General features: G+C 38.8%; 1 protein-coding gene and 2 long non-coding RNA genes across 5 annotated transcripts in view; 2 read left to right on the forward strand and 1 right to left on the reverse strand.

Annotated features, from left to right (window-relative positions):
• The window catches only part of LOC147576638 (uncharacterized), a 48,567-nt gene extending 48,031 nt beyond the window's left edge, over window positions 1-536 (forward strand). For both annotated transcript variants that reach the window (XR_015240987.1, XR_015240988.1), the window contains exon 3: window positions 317-536. This is a non-coding gene — a long non-coding RNA (uncharacterized LOC147576638). The remainder of the gene's footprint in view (window positions 1-316) is intronic.
• The window catches only part of LOC147576637 (uncharacterized), a 93,749-nt gene extending 93,059 nt beyond the window's left edge, over window positions 1-690 (reverse strand). The window contains exon 1 of the long non-coding RNA XR_015240986.1: window positions 398-690. This is a non-coding gene — a long non-coding RNA (uncharacterized LOC147576637). The remainder of the gene's footprint in view (window positions 1-397) is intronic.
• On the forward strand, window positions 669-13,127 carry PSMA1 (proteasome 20S subunit alpha 1). Of its 2 annotated transcripts, none has more exons than XM_086677911.1 (10): window positions 669-806; window positions 2,089-2,133; window positions 2,631-2,732; window positions 2,853-2,956; window positions 4,988-5,076; window positions 5,937-6,007; window positions 6,162-6,291; window positions 7,207-7,286; window positions 10,634-10,744; window positions 12,764-13,127. In XM_086677911.1, the coding sequence occupies exons 1-10, from the start codon at window positions 804-806 to the stop codon at window positions 12,818-12,820; spliced, it is 792 nt and encodes a 263-aa protein (XP_086534037.1). In that variant the 5' UTR covers window positions 669-803; the 3' UTR covers window positions 12,821-13,127. The 2 variants fall into 2 exon arrangements, with proteins under 2 accessions (XP_086534037.1, XP_086534038.1); XM_086677912.1 differs by having other exon boundaries at window positions 726-806; window positions 2,636-2,732.
• The last annotated feature ends 3,240 nt before the right edge of the window (window positions 13,128-16,367 follow it).

Consider the following 16,367-nt stretch of genomic DNA (forward strand, 5'->3'; position numbering starts at 1 on the left):
AAAATGTCCAGTTTTTCTCAGTGGTCTGATCTACCCGATTAAAACATTATAACAAAATAAAGAAAAAACAAGCATCGTGCTTGATTTTGACACCAGAGAAAGGCATTAGTGCCCTCATGGAGTTCAAAGTCTTGTAGGGGAAACCAGTAATGATACTAAAGAGGGACCAATGGCAACAGAGCCTTGAAAAATGATTTCTCCAGGGAATGGAGAAAAGGATTTCCGAAGTAGAAAGAAATGCGTGTACACAAAGTACTTGACGAAGAGGGTGGTTGACACAAACAAACGAACCATTATTTTGTGGCCTTTCTTACAGCCTCGCTCTTCTTCCAGTCACACAATACCCCAAATCTCTGTGGACCCTGAATGAGAGATTTCGAGCGGCACACTGCATCACCTGTAGTCGCAGGCGTCGTCTCGAACGATTTCAGGTGTATCAGCCGAGCGGTGAGAAACTGGAGGGAATCGGCAATACACAGGTAATAATCACTGAGGATCCGAGAAGGGCGATTTTGTATGGCCGCCCCGAAGCTCTCAGCCGCCGCGGGCGCTCCCCGCCCAAGATTTCCCGCCAATCTCAACCCCGCCTCCTGACGAGGCCCCGCCTACTGGGGGGGTGATCTGGGAGTTTGAGGGTGGGGTAGCGCTGGGAGCCTATCGATATCTCTGGGATAGATTGCCTTGCCCTGCGCCGCCGCCGTCAAAATCCGAAGACTTGTTTGTAGATCGCCGAGCGGTAGTTTCGGCCGCGCTCCTGGGTCCGCACCTCTGCTGGAGGCCGCAGCCAGACCCGCGCCGGAACCATGGTGCGTTGGATTCCGAGCTCAGGCAGGGTTGGGGCAAAGATCCGCCGACTGGGGGATGGTGAGCCGCCACTTCGGTCATTCTCAGAGCGGCCTGGGGCCACGGGGTATGGGAACCTCGGCCGACAGGAGGGTTCCAGCAGTGATTCAGCATCTCCGGCCTGGCGGGGAGAGGGGCGATGGGTAGTCAGTGCGGCCTTTCTCCCGGGCTTGTTTCGCTTTCCGCCGGGCCTGGGACACTACCTCCTCGGTCAACTAGATGAGCTCGCCCCTCAAGTTCCTACAGCCGGAGTAGGTCCGAGCGGTTCAGAATGGCTCCTCGTGCTCTATGTAGGAGAGGAGGAAATAGGGACTTGACTTGGCGGCTTCCCTGTACTGCCACTGCGGGCTTGATCCCAGGGTTTGGGTTCCAGGACAGCGTCCATTTTCCTTGTGGGCCCGTCTCATTTTTCTCTCCCCTACACTCGATCAGAAAGGGTTCTTTTCATTCACTTTGTCCAAGTGAATAAACCGAGGCTGAGAGAAGTGGTGTTATCACGGACACAGCCTAGGGCTCGGGGCTTCCAGTCTCATGTCTGCCATTCCAGCACTCAGCTTTCTCACCCCCCGGGTTATTTCCCCAATATTGTGCTGGTAGACTTGTTTCAGTACCCTTATTAAAGCAGTAATGGTTCTGGCTCTGTAGCTATTTGTGTTAACATCTAACTTCCCGAGAACATTCTTGTGTTTTTTCTTCAGTATGAATGTTTATACGTACAAGGCACCGTTTTAAGTGCAGTAAGGGTTCAAAGATAAATCTGACATGTCCCTAATTATAAAGTAGAAAGGGAGTGTAGATAAAGAACTGATGGGAGTATGTGTTGGAATTTTGGGAGAAAAATAGAGAAGACTTAGAGAGATAGACATTTGAGTGAGGTTAAAGAAAAAGCGCTTTTGATCATTTATTAGGGCCCAGTATAAGAGAAGAGCCTAAGCAGAGATGGGAAGGAAAGGTGACACTATGAACTTTAGGAACGGAACCCAAAGGGAATGCTATAGATAGTGGTAGAATTGGAAGTTGGAAAGATGGGTCCATCTAGATCTGCTCCTCCCTTGTAGCTCATGGTAAATTTAGAATTTGCTTGCAACTGATCGTAGCAGTAATCTTCCAATGAGTTTGTATTAATAGCAGGTGTTAATGTTGAATGGAAACAGATGGGAGAACAGTTTTTAATGATAGAGCTTGTTAAAAACTGGAATTTGTAGTGTTCTTAAGTTAACAGGTCTTTTTTTCTTTTATTTTCAGTTTCGCAACCAGTATGACAACGATGTCACTGTTTGGAGCCCTCAGGTAAAAATGTTGTGGTTTTCTTTATTTTAATTTTTTTTTTTTTTTATGTTTATTTTGGAGAGGGAGAGAGACAAAGCGTGAGTGGGGGAGGAGCAGAGAGAGAGAGGGAGACACAGAATCCCAAGCAGGCTCCAGGCTCTGAGCCGTCAGGACAACACCCGACAGGGCTTGAACCCATAGACTGTGACATATGACTTGAGCCAAAGTTGGACGCTTAATCAACTGAGTGAGTCACCCGTGTGTCCCAGTAAAAATGTTTTATACTATATCTGTGAAGTGACTTTAGAAACTCATGAAAGTGTAAGCTGTGGCAAAATGGAATATAATCATGTTAGACATCCTGGAACCTAAATTTATCATTAATAAGTTTCCTAGTTTAAAAGAAAAATCATTTGAGATTTAACCATACTCCCCTGAGATTTGGGACCACTAAATCAATTTTAAATATATAAAAGGATCTTACAAGATGACTGTAAGATGTGTTGTTTTCTCTTTAGGGCAGGATTCATCAAATTGAATATGCAATGGAAGCTGTTAAACAAGGTTCAGCCACAGTTGGTCTGAAGTCAAAAACCCATGCAGTGCTGGTTGCACTGAAGGTAAGTACAGCAGTAAATAAATCTTCCTCGTGTAGAAAATGGAACTGTCAGATAGACGTTTCACTGCGTCGGTAATAGAATCGTAAACGTATTTTTATGTTCTGTAATGTCTCTGTTTAGAGAGCACAGTCAGAGCTTGCAGCTCATCAGAAAAAAATTCTCCATGTTGACAACCATATTGGTATCTCGATTGCGGGACTTACTGCTGATGCTAGACTGTTGTGGTGAGTATGATCTTGAAAAGCAAAAGAAACATCCATTTGGATTCATCAAGATACGATGTTTTAGGAAGTTGTCTGGCAGAGTTTAGAAGTTCAGATTGTGAATACCTTACTGGATTTGGGCTCAGTTACTAAGTATTCCATTTCTTGATCCCTGTAGTAGTAACTACTACAATTAGCCATGTTAAGATTAAAGCTTTTGAGAAGTCACGTCATAATGCGATACTTGTTAACTCAGTGTTTATTGTTTGAGACAGTGTTGTGTCTAAGAAGAGCTTGACACTTTTGTCTGGTTTCTAAGGATTGGCAGAACTACCCTTACTTTAATATGCCAGTATTTGTAAGACATTTATTTTTTGCGAAGCTCATTACTGGATATTCATTCTGTATGTATGAGTCAGATATACATCTTGTCTTCTAGGAACTTAAAATCTAGTAGTATATCTTTAATACAAGGTAGAAAGTGGAGAGGAACAGGTAGATTTCTGTGAGAGTCCAGAGGAGATAGAGATGAGAGACATATAAGTGAAGAGCTGGGGCTTTGAAACCACTTAGGATTTGAGGTGAGGCTAGTTACTTACACCATTGATGCTTTTAGTATGTTCTGTTTCAGAGTTATTGTTGAATAGCCTAACATGTAGAGCACTTAACACAGTGCCTTTCAGGTAATTTATGAATGTGTGTGTTGGGAGGTTGAAGGTAGTTAGCCAAAACTAATCTCTTAAGCCTGTGATTTAGTGTTTATTTATTTTTGAGACAGAGACAGAGCATGAACAGGGGAGGGGCAGAGAGAGAGGGAGACACAGAATCTGAAACAGGCTCCAGGCTCTGAACTGTCAGCACAGAGCCCGACATGGGGCTCAAACCCACGAGCTGTGAGATCATGACCTGTGCTGAAGTCAGACGCTTAACTGACTGACCCACCCAGGTGCCCCAAGCCTGTGATTTAATTAGGGAAGAAAGAATATACGCACGAAATGCAAATAGTAATGCCACCGTTGAAGATTTTAGAGTTATCCAGTGAGTCGCCTGCTCTCTTAGGTTGGCAAGATAGTGACGGCATTATTGGTTTCTGAGAGCTCTTGAAAGTGTAAAATATGTTCCATGGTCAAACGTTTTATTTACCCCATGTATCTAAAATACTGCCATGTAAATGTGTAATCAATGTAAAAACTTCATTAATGAGATATTTTGCATTGTTTTTTGTACTGAGTCTTTGAAATTTCAGGTGTATTTTGCACTTCCAGTACATCTCTGTTCAGGCTAGCCACCTTTTAAGTGCTTAATAGTCACATGTAATCAATACCTGCCATATTGGGCAATGCAGTATAGATAGCCTTGGGAAATTAGCTTAAATAAAAGCAGTGAACAAATAGCATGGTTCCCACAGTCAACATTTGATTACCAGATGTGACATACACATAAACTAGGCAAAGCAACATGGAAAGAAAGGTGCATATCCATTTCCCTGTTGTTTATCCTGTTGTCTTTAATCGTTAGGCATGAATTCTGTTTTCCCCAATGTTACATCTGCTTGAATCTTGGTACGTTTAACAGTGAGACTCAATAGTCTAGTGTTCTGTGTCTCCTTTAGAGTGCTGCTTATGGAGAGGAGCAACATTGGCAGGAACATGTAGCACTGTCCTTGTATGCATTCTATTCCTTGCATTTGCTCTTTCGGGGAAATTTCAGTCAGCTTTCAAGAAAAAAAGCAAATAGTTACTCTTTTTGCTGGTTTAAGACCTAGAATTAAGACAATCTTATTGACAGTGGGAAAGGGTAAGAAAAGAGAGCTTGCTCTTTTTCTCTTGCTCAGCCTTCTCTAAACTACTCAGAGACCAAGTTTATCTAGAGCTAAGGAATATTTAGTCTTTTTAAAAACCTCATCATGCCCCAGAGTTCAGTGTAAAAATGCATCCTTGTGGCATGTCTTTCTTAATCCATGTGAGGAAAAGCAAAAAGAAATCAAACTACTTTATTTAGATTGAAATAACTCTGATTTGAAATAACTAATTTTTCTTGTTTCTTTTTTAGTAATTTTATGCGCCAGGAGTGTTTGGATTCCAGATTTGTATTTGACAGACCTCTTCCTGTGTCTCGTCTTGTATCTCTAATTGGAAGCAGTATCCTTTTTATGTTAGGATTTATGGGTGTGAAATTCAAAGAATTTTGATACTTAATCCTTATGTTAATTATTATATAAAATACAACATAATGCTTATGTTAATTATTGGGAATATAATACATAGGATAGGTAAGATTCTGAAAACTTTAAGGTTAGTTACTTTTCAATAACAATGTTTAAAATTTAGAATTGTGGGAAGTTTTGCCATGGAAAAATGTTCTAAGTAAAGCATTAGATTGCTCTTTCATCAACCCTATTCCAGACATAGAGAAGCCCAATTCAGGAAAACTATTCAAGTATCATTTTTAGAGGAGATTTAAAGTTTTTATTGGTGGTTCTAGATGTCCCCCCAAATTCTTAACCTCTCACCCAAAATAGATGAGGTACTCTACATAAGAGGAGATCATTTTGCTGGCACTCATTCTTAGGTTTTGTGGAGAGTCTTAACATTTAAAAAAAAATTTTTTTTTTTTAATGTTTATTTATTTTTGAGAGAGAGACCATGCGAGTAGGAGAGGGGCGGGGAGGTGGGGGGTAGGGGGTGGGGCGGGACACAGAATCTGAAACAGGCTCCAGGCTCGAGGCTGTCGGCACAGAACCTGATCCAGGGCTCGAACTCCCAGACCCTGAGATCATGACTTGAGCCAAAGTCGGATGCTCAACCGACTGAGCCACCCAGGCACCCCCTCCCAACGTTTTTTAATATGGGGCCAAAGAAATATGGTTCTTTTATTTTCTCTTTGCTGTGATGGATTATGCAGCAATTAAAAAACCAAAGCTCTTTGTTAATAATGTTTAACTTGAAAAAAAAGATAGTACTTTATTCCTTGTTAGAACAGTTTCTTTAACTAGTTTAAGAGACCCAGATACCAACGCAACGATATGGCCGGAGACCATATGGTGTTGGACTGCTTATTGCTGGTTATGATGTAAGTTCATAGAATATTTGTTATATTTTGATTTTTTCAAAACTGACTAGAAATTTCGTAATTTTTAGCTCAAAGTCAAAAATTGTGTGTGTGTACATATATATATGTAATGTATGTATATATATGTATGTGTATTTTTTTTTTCTGTTTGTAGGATATGGGCCCTCACATTTTCCAGACCTGTCCCTCTGCTAACTATTTTGACTGTAGAGCTATGTCCATTGGAGCACGTTCTCAATCAGCTCGTACTTACTTGGAGAGACATATGTCTGGGTTTATGGAGTGTAAGTAATTTTTTTCTTGTCCCCTCCAGAGATGAGCCAGAGATGAGAACCACTGTATTGGTTACCAATTATAAGTTCTGTTGACAACTTTTAGTTTTCTATGATTCTGTTGTTATTTTTAGCCACATAGACATTTCTGTATAAGTAGTGCATAGACAAGAAATTAGGGTAGCTATGAAAAAGAAAGGTAAAATGATGATGGAAGATGTGATCATGGGGCAGGTTTTCAAGTGCTTTGCTTAAACAGTGGTCTTGGACTTTAACACATGTTTTTTGGACATCTCTTTAGGTGCCTGTGTGGTTGTTTACCCTTCATTCTATTGTGGTGTATTGCATTATTGGGCTTTTGAATATTAAACCAGCTTTTGGATTCCTAGGACAAATCCCTCTTGATCATGATTTATAATAGTAACTATATATAGAAATGTTTACATAAACATAATTGTTGCTGGATTCATTTTGCTGATATTTTGTTGAGGTTTTTTTTTTTTGTGTCTGTATTCATAAGAATAATTGATCTGTAGTTTTATTTTCTTGTGATATCTTTGTCTAGTTTTGGTATCAGGTTAATACTGGCCACATAGAAATATTGGAGACTTTGTTTATAAAGAGCAAATAAATTCCATAGAATACATTTTACAAAAATTTGAGCTGTAGCATTTGTGAGTGAGGATTCTCATTTAATTTAGCATAAAGGTGAAATTTAGTAACAAAAATCATGTATTCTCCTCTTTAAGTAAAATAATAGCAATGTTATTTATTATTAGAAGATTATATGGCTAAACATTAAAATTTTGGCTTTTTATTGTGATATATTTATTATGTGACTAAAACCATAATAACAGACTGTAGACCTGGTAAAAGCAGCCTCATGTGAAGATGAAATTAAGAAATAATTGTTAATTTGTTACATAGGCAATTTGAATGAACTGGTTAAACATGGTCTGCGTGCCTTACGAGAGACACTTCCTGCAGAACAGGACCTAACTACAAAGGTAGATAATCATGTTTTTCAACTTGAAGTTTTAACATTACAGGTCAATCACTTATTTCATAAGTATAAGTAATAGAGGAGTGTACACAGTTCTTCAATTTGGGAGATTTGCCTTGGTTCATTCTTTCTCTTTAAGCTGTTCACTAAGTGATCTGATTTTGCAATGATTTTTAAACATTTCTTTTTGGTGTAAAGCAATAAAGCCAGTAAGTTTTATGTAGAATGCCCTACATTTCTTTAGCAGGTCAGAATACCTTTGTATTATTATTATTTTTTTAATGTTTATTTATTTTTGACAGAGAAAGAGACAGAGCATGAGTGGGGGAGGGGCAGAGAGAGAGGGAGACACAGAATCTGAAGCAGGCTCCAGGCTCTGAGCTGTCAGCACAGAGCCTGATGCAGGGCTCGAACTCACAGACTGCCAATTCATGACCTGAGCCGAAGTCGGACACTCAACTGACTGAGCCACCCAGGCGCCCTGATACCTTTTTGTATTATTAACTCAGTTAACAAATATATGTATTGAGCACCTACCACATGCAGACACTAGGCATTGAGAATATAAGCACAGCAAGCATCTTGGCCTTCATGGAACATACTATCCAAGTTGGGGCGAGAATATATACCCATAAGTAAATTATATAATATATTAGAAGGTGATAAATGCCACAGAAAAAATAAAACAGGTTAAAATGAGAAAGACCATCTGGGTATAGGAAGGAGGTGTGCTGAGGAAAATTTAAAATAGGGTGGTCAAGGATGGCCTTGGATGGTCAAGAAAGTGAAATTTGAGGAAAATATCTAAAGGAAGTGAGTGAGTGAGCCATTCAGATGTCTAGCACAAGATTAATCCAGGGAATACAAGTATAAGGGCCTTGAGTCCAGAACATTCCTTGTAGTTGAGGCAGGGAGGCTAGTAGTGTTGGAGTTAGTGATCAAGAGAAAGAGAAGGAATAAAGTCAGATAAATGGAGGCCAGATCATGTATAAACCATTGTAGGTATTTTGGGTTTTATTCTGAGTGGGCTGTCAAGAGTTTGAGCAGAAGAATACCATGATTTGATTTGGGTTTTAAAGAGTCATTCTGGTTGCCATTTTGAGAACAGATTATAGTGGGCAACATGGGTGAAAATAGTTTTAAAACTGTTAAGGTAATGCAGATGAGAGAACGTGGTGAATTAGAGCAGAGCTGTGGAGTTGGAGAGGGAGGTAAGTGGTTCAGTTTGGGGTATGTTTTGAAATTAGAGCTAAAAATGTTTGCTAACGAATTAGTTGTGAGGGTGTGAGAACAACAACAAAACAAGTTGTTTTCAAAATTTGGGGCCTGATAGATTAAGGAGAGGTTTACATTTACTGAGATGGATAAGACAGTAGAAGGGACAGGTTTGGGGGTGGGAGTTGTGGAAGATCAGGCAGTTAGCTTGGGACTTATTAAACCTGAAATGCCTATTGTCCATTGGTGATATAAAATAAGCAGTTATTGGGGCACCTGGCTGGCTCAGTCAGTGGAGCATGCGACTCTTGACCTCAGGGTTGTGAATTCAAGCCCCATGTTGGGTGTAAAGCTTACTTTAAAAAAAAAAAAAAAAAGCATTTATCAGATGTGTCTCCCCTAAAGTTTGGTGGAGAATGGTCTAGCCTAGACTTACAAATTTTGGAGTCTTTATGTAGAAATGGCATTTTGAGACTGGATTGGATGACACTGCTAAAGGAATCATAGTTTTGTAAGAGGTTTAAGGCCTGGGCCAGGGGCACTCTAACCTTCAGAGATTGGAAGGTAAGTATCAGCAAAAAGGACTAAGAATGATGACCAGGGAGATAGGAGGAAAACTTAGAAAGTGAGACATTCTTGAAAGCAAATGAAGAAACTATTTCAAGGAGGAAGGAACAAAAAATTGGTAATACATCAAGGAAGATGTGGAGTGAGAATTAAATGTAATGGGGGACTCGACTAGACAGTTTCATTGGAATGGTGAGCCAAAAGCCTGAAAGGGATGAATCAGTAGAGAATGGGCAAGGACGGACTGGAGGCAGCTCTGTGGAGATTTTCTCTTGCAGGGTCAGAGAAATGGGTGGTGACTGGAAGAGAATGAAGGGAAGTTTTGTGTTTTGTTTTTCTTTTAATTAAGATGGGAGAAATTACAGCATGTTTGGTGCATGGTTATAAGAATAATCCCTGTAAAGGGAAACATTTATGTAGGAGGAATATGAGAAAAACTGCTAGACCAGTGTCCTTAAATAGTACACAGGTGGAAGAAAGGTAGACAGACCTTAGAGAGGAAATTGGACTATTCATTAACACAGCAAGGGAGAGGATCTAGGGATATGATACCATGGGAGCTTGTGAACATTCTCTTCTAATTGCTTCTGTTTTCTCAGTGAAATGAGAACGGAAAATGTTAGAAGATGTCCAGGAGAAGAGATTGAATGATCTAGGGACCCATATAGTACAATGCAGGAATGATCATTAACCAGAGTATAGGTATCAGTCAGCATTTTATAAACCCATTTTGTTACAGTGATTAGATAATTATTATGTAATATATATGTGAAGAATTTATAGCCTGATAATCTTTTGAAAATAATTTTTCCTATCATAAAAGTAATTTTTTTCAAAGAAATCAGGAATGTACATTAAATTATTTTTATTTGTTTAAAGTACCCATAATGCTATCACTGAAGATGACTGTCTTTTAAAATTTGGGTTTATAGTTAACTGTTGACATGTACACTTTGGAAAAGTTTGTTCAGGTATCTGGGTTTCTGATTTCATATTTTTACTGAATCGTGGATAATGATTCAGTGAAATCATTGAGAGAAGGCCTATATATCCTTATGCCTCAAATTTTCACTAAAATTTTAATTTTACACTGGATAGCATTCACTGAGCATTTTAAGAATTGGTCTTTAATTTTAATATGTAGAACATAGTTCTAGGAGCCCACCAACTTCAGCACTTTATAACCCACTACTTACTCTCTTTCCTTGTTAAGAACCATCATCTCTTAAACAAGAAACAAACCTGATTGTTTCTTAGGAGTTAGGCTTACTGCTTAGCTAAGTGACTTGCTCCATTACACTGGTCTGCAGCACATTCACATTATGATTCAACTTGCGAATTTCTTGGTGGCATAGACCTTTGAAGTTACTCGTGATTATCAAAATATGAAATTTGCAAGTTATAAGAGTCTACAGTTTTCTTCCTTTTTTCTCTACATTGAGTGTTTTTCAAGTCTTATTTCAGTGCTATATAAACTTTTATTCTGCTTTGTTTCACCCATTTAATCATAAACATTTTTCCAACCTAAATTCTCTTGATTTTTAATTTTTACCTTTTTTTCCCCCTCAGAATGTTTCCATTGGAATTGTTGGTAAAGACTTGGAGTTTACGATTTATGATGATGATGATGTATCTCCATTCCTGGAAGGTCTTGAAGAAAGACCACAGAGAAAGGCACAGGTATATAACTAATCATTACACCAGAGACTTTAGTTCTGTCATAAGCTGCTGTTCCTACCACAAGTGTGTAAACCTACCATTTTTGTTTTTAATTATTGAGGTAGGCTCATAATTCAAATGACAGTAGGAGAACTTAGAACTGAGTAATGTGAAATACTGAGGGAGCAGTTATCTACATAAGTGAAAGAGGGTTGATAATCTAGTTATCTGTTGCTATTTTTCACAATTCTATGGGTTAACTGGCTAAATAATTCTTTTGCTAGTCTTACTTAGGGCCTCTTGTGTTGAAGTCAGTTGAAGCAGGGGGGCTGGAACATCCAAGATGGCTCTACTTATGCGTCTTTTTTTTTTTTCTTTTAATTTTTAATGTTAATTTTGAGAGAGATGGAGTGCAAGGCAGGGGAGGGGCAGAGAGAGAGAGTGAGGGAGACACAGAATCCGAAGTAGGCTCCAAGCTCCAATCTGTCGCCACAGAGACTGATGTGGGGCTGGAACCCACCAACCACAAGATCATGACCTGAGCTGAGGTCGGATGCTTAACCAACTGAACCACCAAGTCACCCCTTTTTTTGTTTTTTGTTTTTTGTTTTTGTTAATGTTTTGTTTTATTTTATTTTATTTTATTTGTTTATTTTGAGAGCGAGCACAAGCAGGGAAGGAGCAGAGAGACACTCCCAAGTAGGCTCCACACTGTCAGAGCAGAGCCCGACCCAGGGCTCAATCTCATGAACCATGAGACCATGACCTGAGCCGAAATCAAGAGTTGGACACTTAACTGAGGGAGCTACCCAAGCTTCCCCTCACATGTCTTCTTTATTCAGACTTTCTTGGTATATCTTAGAGGGACAGTTAGAAGGCTGAGACTGCTGCTAGGATGGCTGTGTCCTCTCAGAACCTTTCTTCAGCAGGGTAGCGTCTCAGAGCTTGTAAAAGTTCAAAAGCTCCAAAGTGGAAGCTGCCAGACATTCTAAAAGCCAGAGGCTCAGGAGTGGCACAGCATCAGTTTTGCACATTTTATTGGTTAAAACAAGTCACAGGGCCGGCCAAGAGTCTATAGGAGTGAGGACTGAGGGAAAGTTCATTGGGGACCCTCTGGAAACTAAGTTGGCTCTTCACAAATACTGAGAAAAGGGTCAGGAAATACTGGTCTTTTTGGTTGAATATTTAGAATACACATTGGCGGGGCCCCTGGGTGGCTCAGTCGGTTGAGCGTCTGGCTTCCACTCAGGTCATGATCTTATAGTTCATGAGTTCAAGCTCCACGTTGGGCTCTGTGCTGACAGCTCAGAGCCTGGAGCCTGCTTTGGATTCTGTGTCCCCCTTTCTCTTTGCCTCTCCCCTGCCCGTGCTCTGTCTCTGTCTCTCAAAAGTGAATAAACATTAAAAAATAAATAAAATTTCTTTAAAAAAAAAAAAGAATACACATTGGCTATTTACAGATACTTATTTGATAGTTGTATAATTGAAAATAAAGTGTTCTGGAGAGACACTGTTTTCTACAGTGTGAATTTTTTTTTTCACCTTGGAGAGGATATTGTTGGTACTATTTAGAGAAGCAAGATTTGCATTGTATTTAAACCTGTTGGTAAGAACCAGCACTTTTGGGGAGAATGCTGTGAGTTCCACACAGCTGGTTGGTTTGACCATGTTTTCACTCTGTTTATTAGTGCTAAAGAGGAAGAGAATGCCTAAAATCTACTGATTATATTCTAAGGCTAGTAGTGATGATAAAAGGAAGGCCTTTATTCCTAACCAAGACAATATGGTAAAATGCTGGAATTGTTCAGTGATGCTTTGGTTTTCAGACCTATAAAATTACGTCTGTTTAAAAACAAAAACAAAAACAAAACTTTGTTCAGAAATTTTAAGAGGACAATCAACTAAAATTGAATATCCAAAATCTTTCCTAACCCCTTTTCTCATAAATTCTTTCAGACTGTAGTAAGTGTGATAAGAAGTATATATTAGTCAAGTGATTTTTTTTTTTTGACCTATTTTGTTTTTTTCTTCCCCTTACAGCCTGCTCAACCTGCTGATGAACCTGCAGAAAAGGCTGATGAACCAATGGAACATTAAGTCATAAACCAGTCTATCTGTATATTATCAAATATGTAAGAATTCAGGAGCACGTACTGATGACAATAATCTATACTTTGAACCAAAAGATGCAGGGTGGTCTTATGGTATGTTTTAGGAATCAGCCCAGATGTGTTTTTCCCAGGCTACTTCTCTGAAACCATATGATGGTATGCATTTTTTTTTTGAGAGGGTCTATATAATCATTTTCTAGAAAGTATAGTTATCTGTACTAATGTTTTTATATGAAGAACATAGTGTCTTTGTGGTTTTAAAGACAACTGTGAAATAAAATTGTTTCACCTGCTGGTGTATTGGGTTTTTGTTTTTTAAGTAGCTTCAACTGTAAATAGTACGAGATTACAACTGGTCATCTGCCATGTTTGCCAAATTAAATTGCCTTATGTTTAGTGACGGGGAAAATAATACCTTTTATCTATCACAACCTTATACCAGTTCCCTGTGTGTGGACTTGCTACATGAGAATCTATGGAGATTTGTTTCAGAATACAACTTGCAAAGTTCAACCCTGGAGATTTCTTAATAAACCTAAGAAACCTCCCCTTTGCAACCACCATAGTAGCGAGACTATTAACATATGAATGGTTTTTCTTTCCAACCAGCAGATGGCAGTAGTGCTAGCTCTGGCCTCCGTGTAGGGAACTTCCTGCAAAAATAACAAAGGGAAATTTTAATCCCAAACCATCATTTCCTCTCAGCCTGCCCAGCCCCACTCCATCGTAATCTTTAGGCTGACTTCCATTATTTTTGTGAGTGGTGTATGCAGAAATTGCAGAACAGTTTTTATCTTAGGCCATGCAAAATGAAATCTGAGGAAATCTGATTTACAAAACAATCCAACATTTCGCTGCTAAGAAGCCGAGAGGAGTTTTTATTTCCTGAGATTCCTATCTAGAAAGGAGCAGTTCATTTGTAGATAGGGAATTTGGATTTTAGACCTAATTCTACTAATTAGTTATCATTGTCTTTGGGCAAGTTACTTAGCTCTATTTTAAGGAACTCCTTTGGAGAATTAGTGTGAAGGTTAAATGGGAGAATTTATGTGAAAACTTGGACACTTTAAAATTCATAAATTCTTACTTTACTTTTTTTTCCAGATCACCTAAAACTTTAAAAGCTTGAGTAGATTTAAATCTCTAGCTTCTTGAAGGGAAAGTGCTAGGTGCTTTCTGGCAAACTTGTTGAGAGAAAGACCTGACTAAATATAGGAATGTGTATGAGGTGTTGGGTCTGTGTTCTGAAAGTAGCCTCAGGAGTCTGCCATTTGAGCTTGGGATGAGACCACAAGTACCATGTGGCCATTTGACCTACAATAGATTTGCATTAAGCACATGCAACTTTCATAAACGCAAAGTGAAGAGGGAGTTCTCCCACAGGCCTTCAGACTCAATAGCTAGTATAGTCTGGAGGAGGGAACATAAGTGGGAAATTTCATAATCTGATCTTTAAAGCCTCAGGCGGGTCTCTTCTGTGCCTATCATTGTGCCAGCCTCTGTCTTTTTGAGTGATTCTGTTGTTTAAAGATAACATGTATAATGTATATCATTTTGTACCTGTTCCTAAATGTAAACCAATTTCTTGACTGGTGGTGCTCAGGTGGGAAAAAAATGTGATCTGGATAGTACTTAAGAGGCGATTTTAAAGATTTTTTTTTAAAGATTTTTTTGAGAGAGAGACAGAGTGCAAGCGGGGAGGGGCAGAGAGAGAGGGAGACACAGAATCTGAAGCAAGCTCCAGGCTCCAGGCTCTGAGCTGTGAGCACAAAGCCTGACTCTAGGCTGGAACTCACAAATCGCAAGATCATGACCTGAGCCAAAGTCGGATGCTCAACTGACTGAGCCACCCAGGCGTCCCCGGAGGCGATTTTAGTAATCTTTTTAATATATGATGTTAGTCTTATACGTTGACCTTAGAATTTAAAATCGTTTCCACCCCGGTAAGATTCAGTCAACTCCACTGTTTGTACAGAGTTCATTGTAATGCCTTTTCATTGTCACTTTGTCTAGTGTGTTATATTCATTCTGTTTAGTCTGTGTTAATGATAAACAATAAAATTCCTATTTGTGTCCTCTCATAAAATCGATCACTGATACACAATCAATTTACCTGGAATTTATTAGACATCTATATGTACAGCTTTGAAGAACTCATGGTTAAAAAATAAGAGGTAGTAAAGTGGGTCACCGGATTCAGGTTGTGGGACCAGCTTTCTCAATGTTTGATGATTTTGTGATTTGAGAGCAAGTCCCTTTTCTTTAGGCCTTGATTTCCTAGATGCCTGTTTTTATGATTCTTGGTATATGACTCTCAAAAGGTCTTTGCTCTCAAAAAATTTAAATTTCACATACATTCAAAATGATATAATTACATAGTAGAATAGAAAATAGAAGTCCCAAAACAAGGTGCATGTTATAAACCAGGAAGAAATAGGCTTTTCAAGGTCATGATATCTGTTGAACAAGCTCTGTACTTAATATACATCAATACATATACACCACCAATGACATTTTAAGTGCAGACCTAAAATGAGATTTTCTAAAACATTGTATTTTCTTGCCCTCTTCACATTTAATAGTTTCCTTAATGACTCTGTCACGGTAAGTCTCAAATTTTCTTCTGTAACACAATGATCCTCCAGGGCAACTGAAGTGGGTGTGGTTGGTCCTACACCATAGTGGCTCTAAACTGAGCTTTCATATTGCTGTCTAGTTTTTACGCTTTTGGGGGCCTTATTTCATGCCAACAGATTGTCACTTTTTGATATGTGGGCTTGGAAACCAGATACTGTACTTGAAAAATTTCATGTTAAACACATGGAAGTGAAAGAACCTGTTGTATATATATAGCTTGGGTTGATCTCAAGGGAATTACGTGGCATGAAAAAATCTCAGTGGTTACATTGTATAGTTCATATATATTACATCCTTGAAATGAAAAAATTACAGAGATATGGGAAATTACAGACTTGCCAGAGATTAAGGAAGTGGCTGTGACTGTAAAAGGATAGCAGGAGGGATCTTTAAAAGTGTTCTGTATCATTTCTGGTGGTAGTCACATGAATCTAAATATGGTAAAATTGCATAGAACTAAATACACAAGTGAATGCATGTAAAACTGGTGAATCAGAATGAGGTAAGGACTGAATTATATCTATGTCAATCTCTTGGATTTGGTATTGTACTATAATGATGCAGAATGTTACTACTGGAAGAAACTAGTGGGATAGTATATGGGATCTCTAGATCACTCCACAATTATTTAGATGAAAAAAAAATTTTTAATCAATGCACGGGTTTTGAAGAGCTTTCTTAGAAAGTGCTATAAATGGGTGACTTTCGTGATATATTCTGGGTGCTTGAAGAATTTACATTTTGCTTGATGGTTCTAAAAATCTCAAATAGCTAGATTCTGTATACACGAGGCAATATTTGTATTGTCTTCCTAACTGAAGTGAACCTATTAAGGGCAAGTTCTGTCAGATGTCTTTGTATTCACAGTATTTTGCTCAAGGGTTCAAAAAAAATGT

The sequence above is a fragment of the Puma concolor genome, chromosome D1, assembly GCF_028749965.1.
Source record: "Puma concolor isolate L17-30 chromosome D1, mPumCon1.1.hap2, whole genome shotgun sequence".
Taxonomy (NCBI): Eukaryota; Metazoa; Chordata; class Mammalia; order Carnivora; family Felidae; genus Puma; species Puma concolor.

Excerpts from the sequence above, each read along its gene's own strand:
- PSMA1 (XM_086677911.1), top strand. Across the intron at positions 5,077-5,936 it reads TGTATCTCTAATTGGAAGCA|AGACCCAGATACCAACGCAA; the intron begins GTATCCTTTTTA and ends AACTAGTTTAAG. Across the intron at positions 7,287-10,633 it reads AACAGGACCTAACTACAAAG|AATGTTTCCATTGGAATTGT; the intron begins GTAGATAATCAT and ends TTTCCCCCTCAG.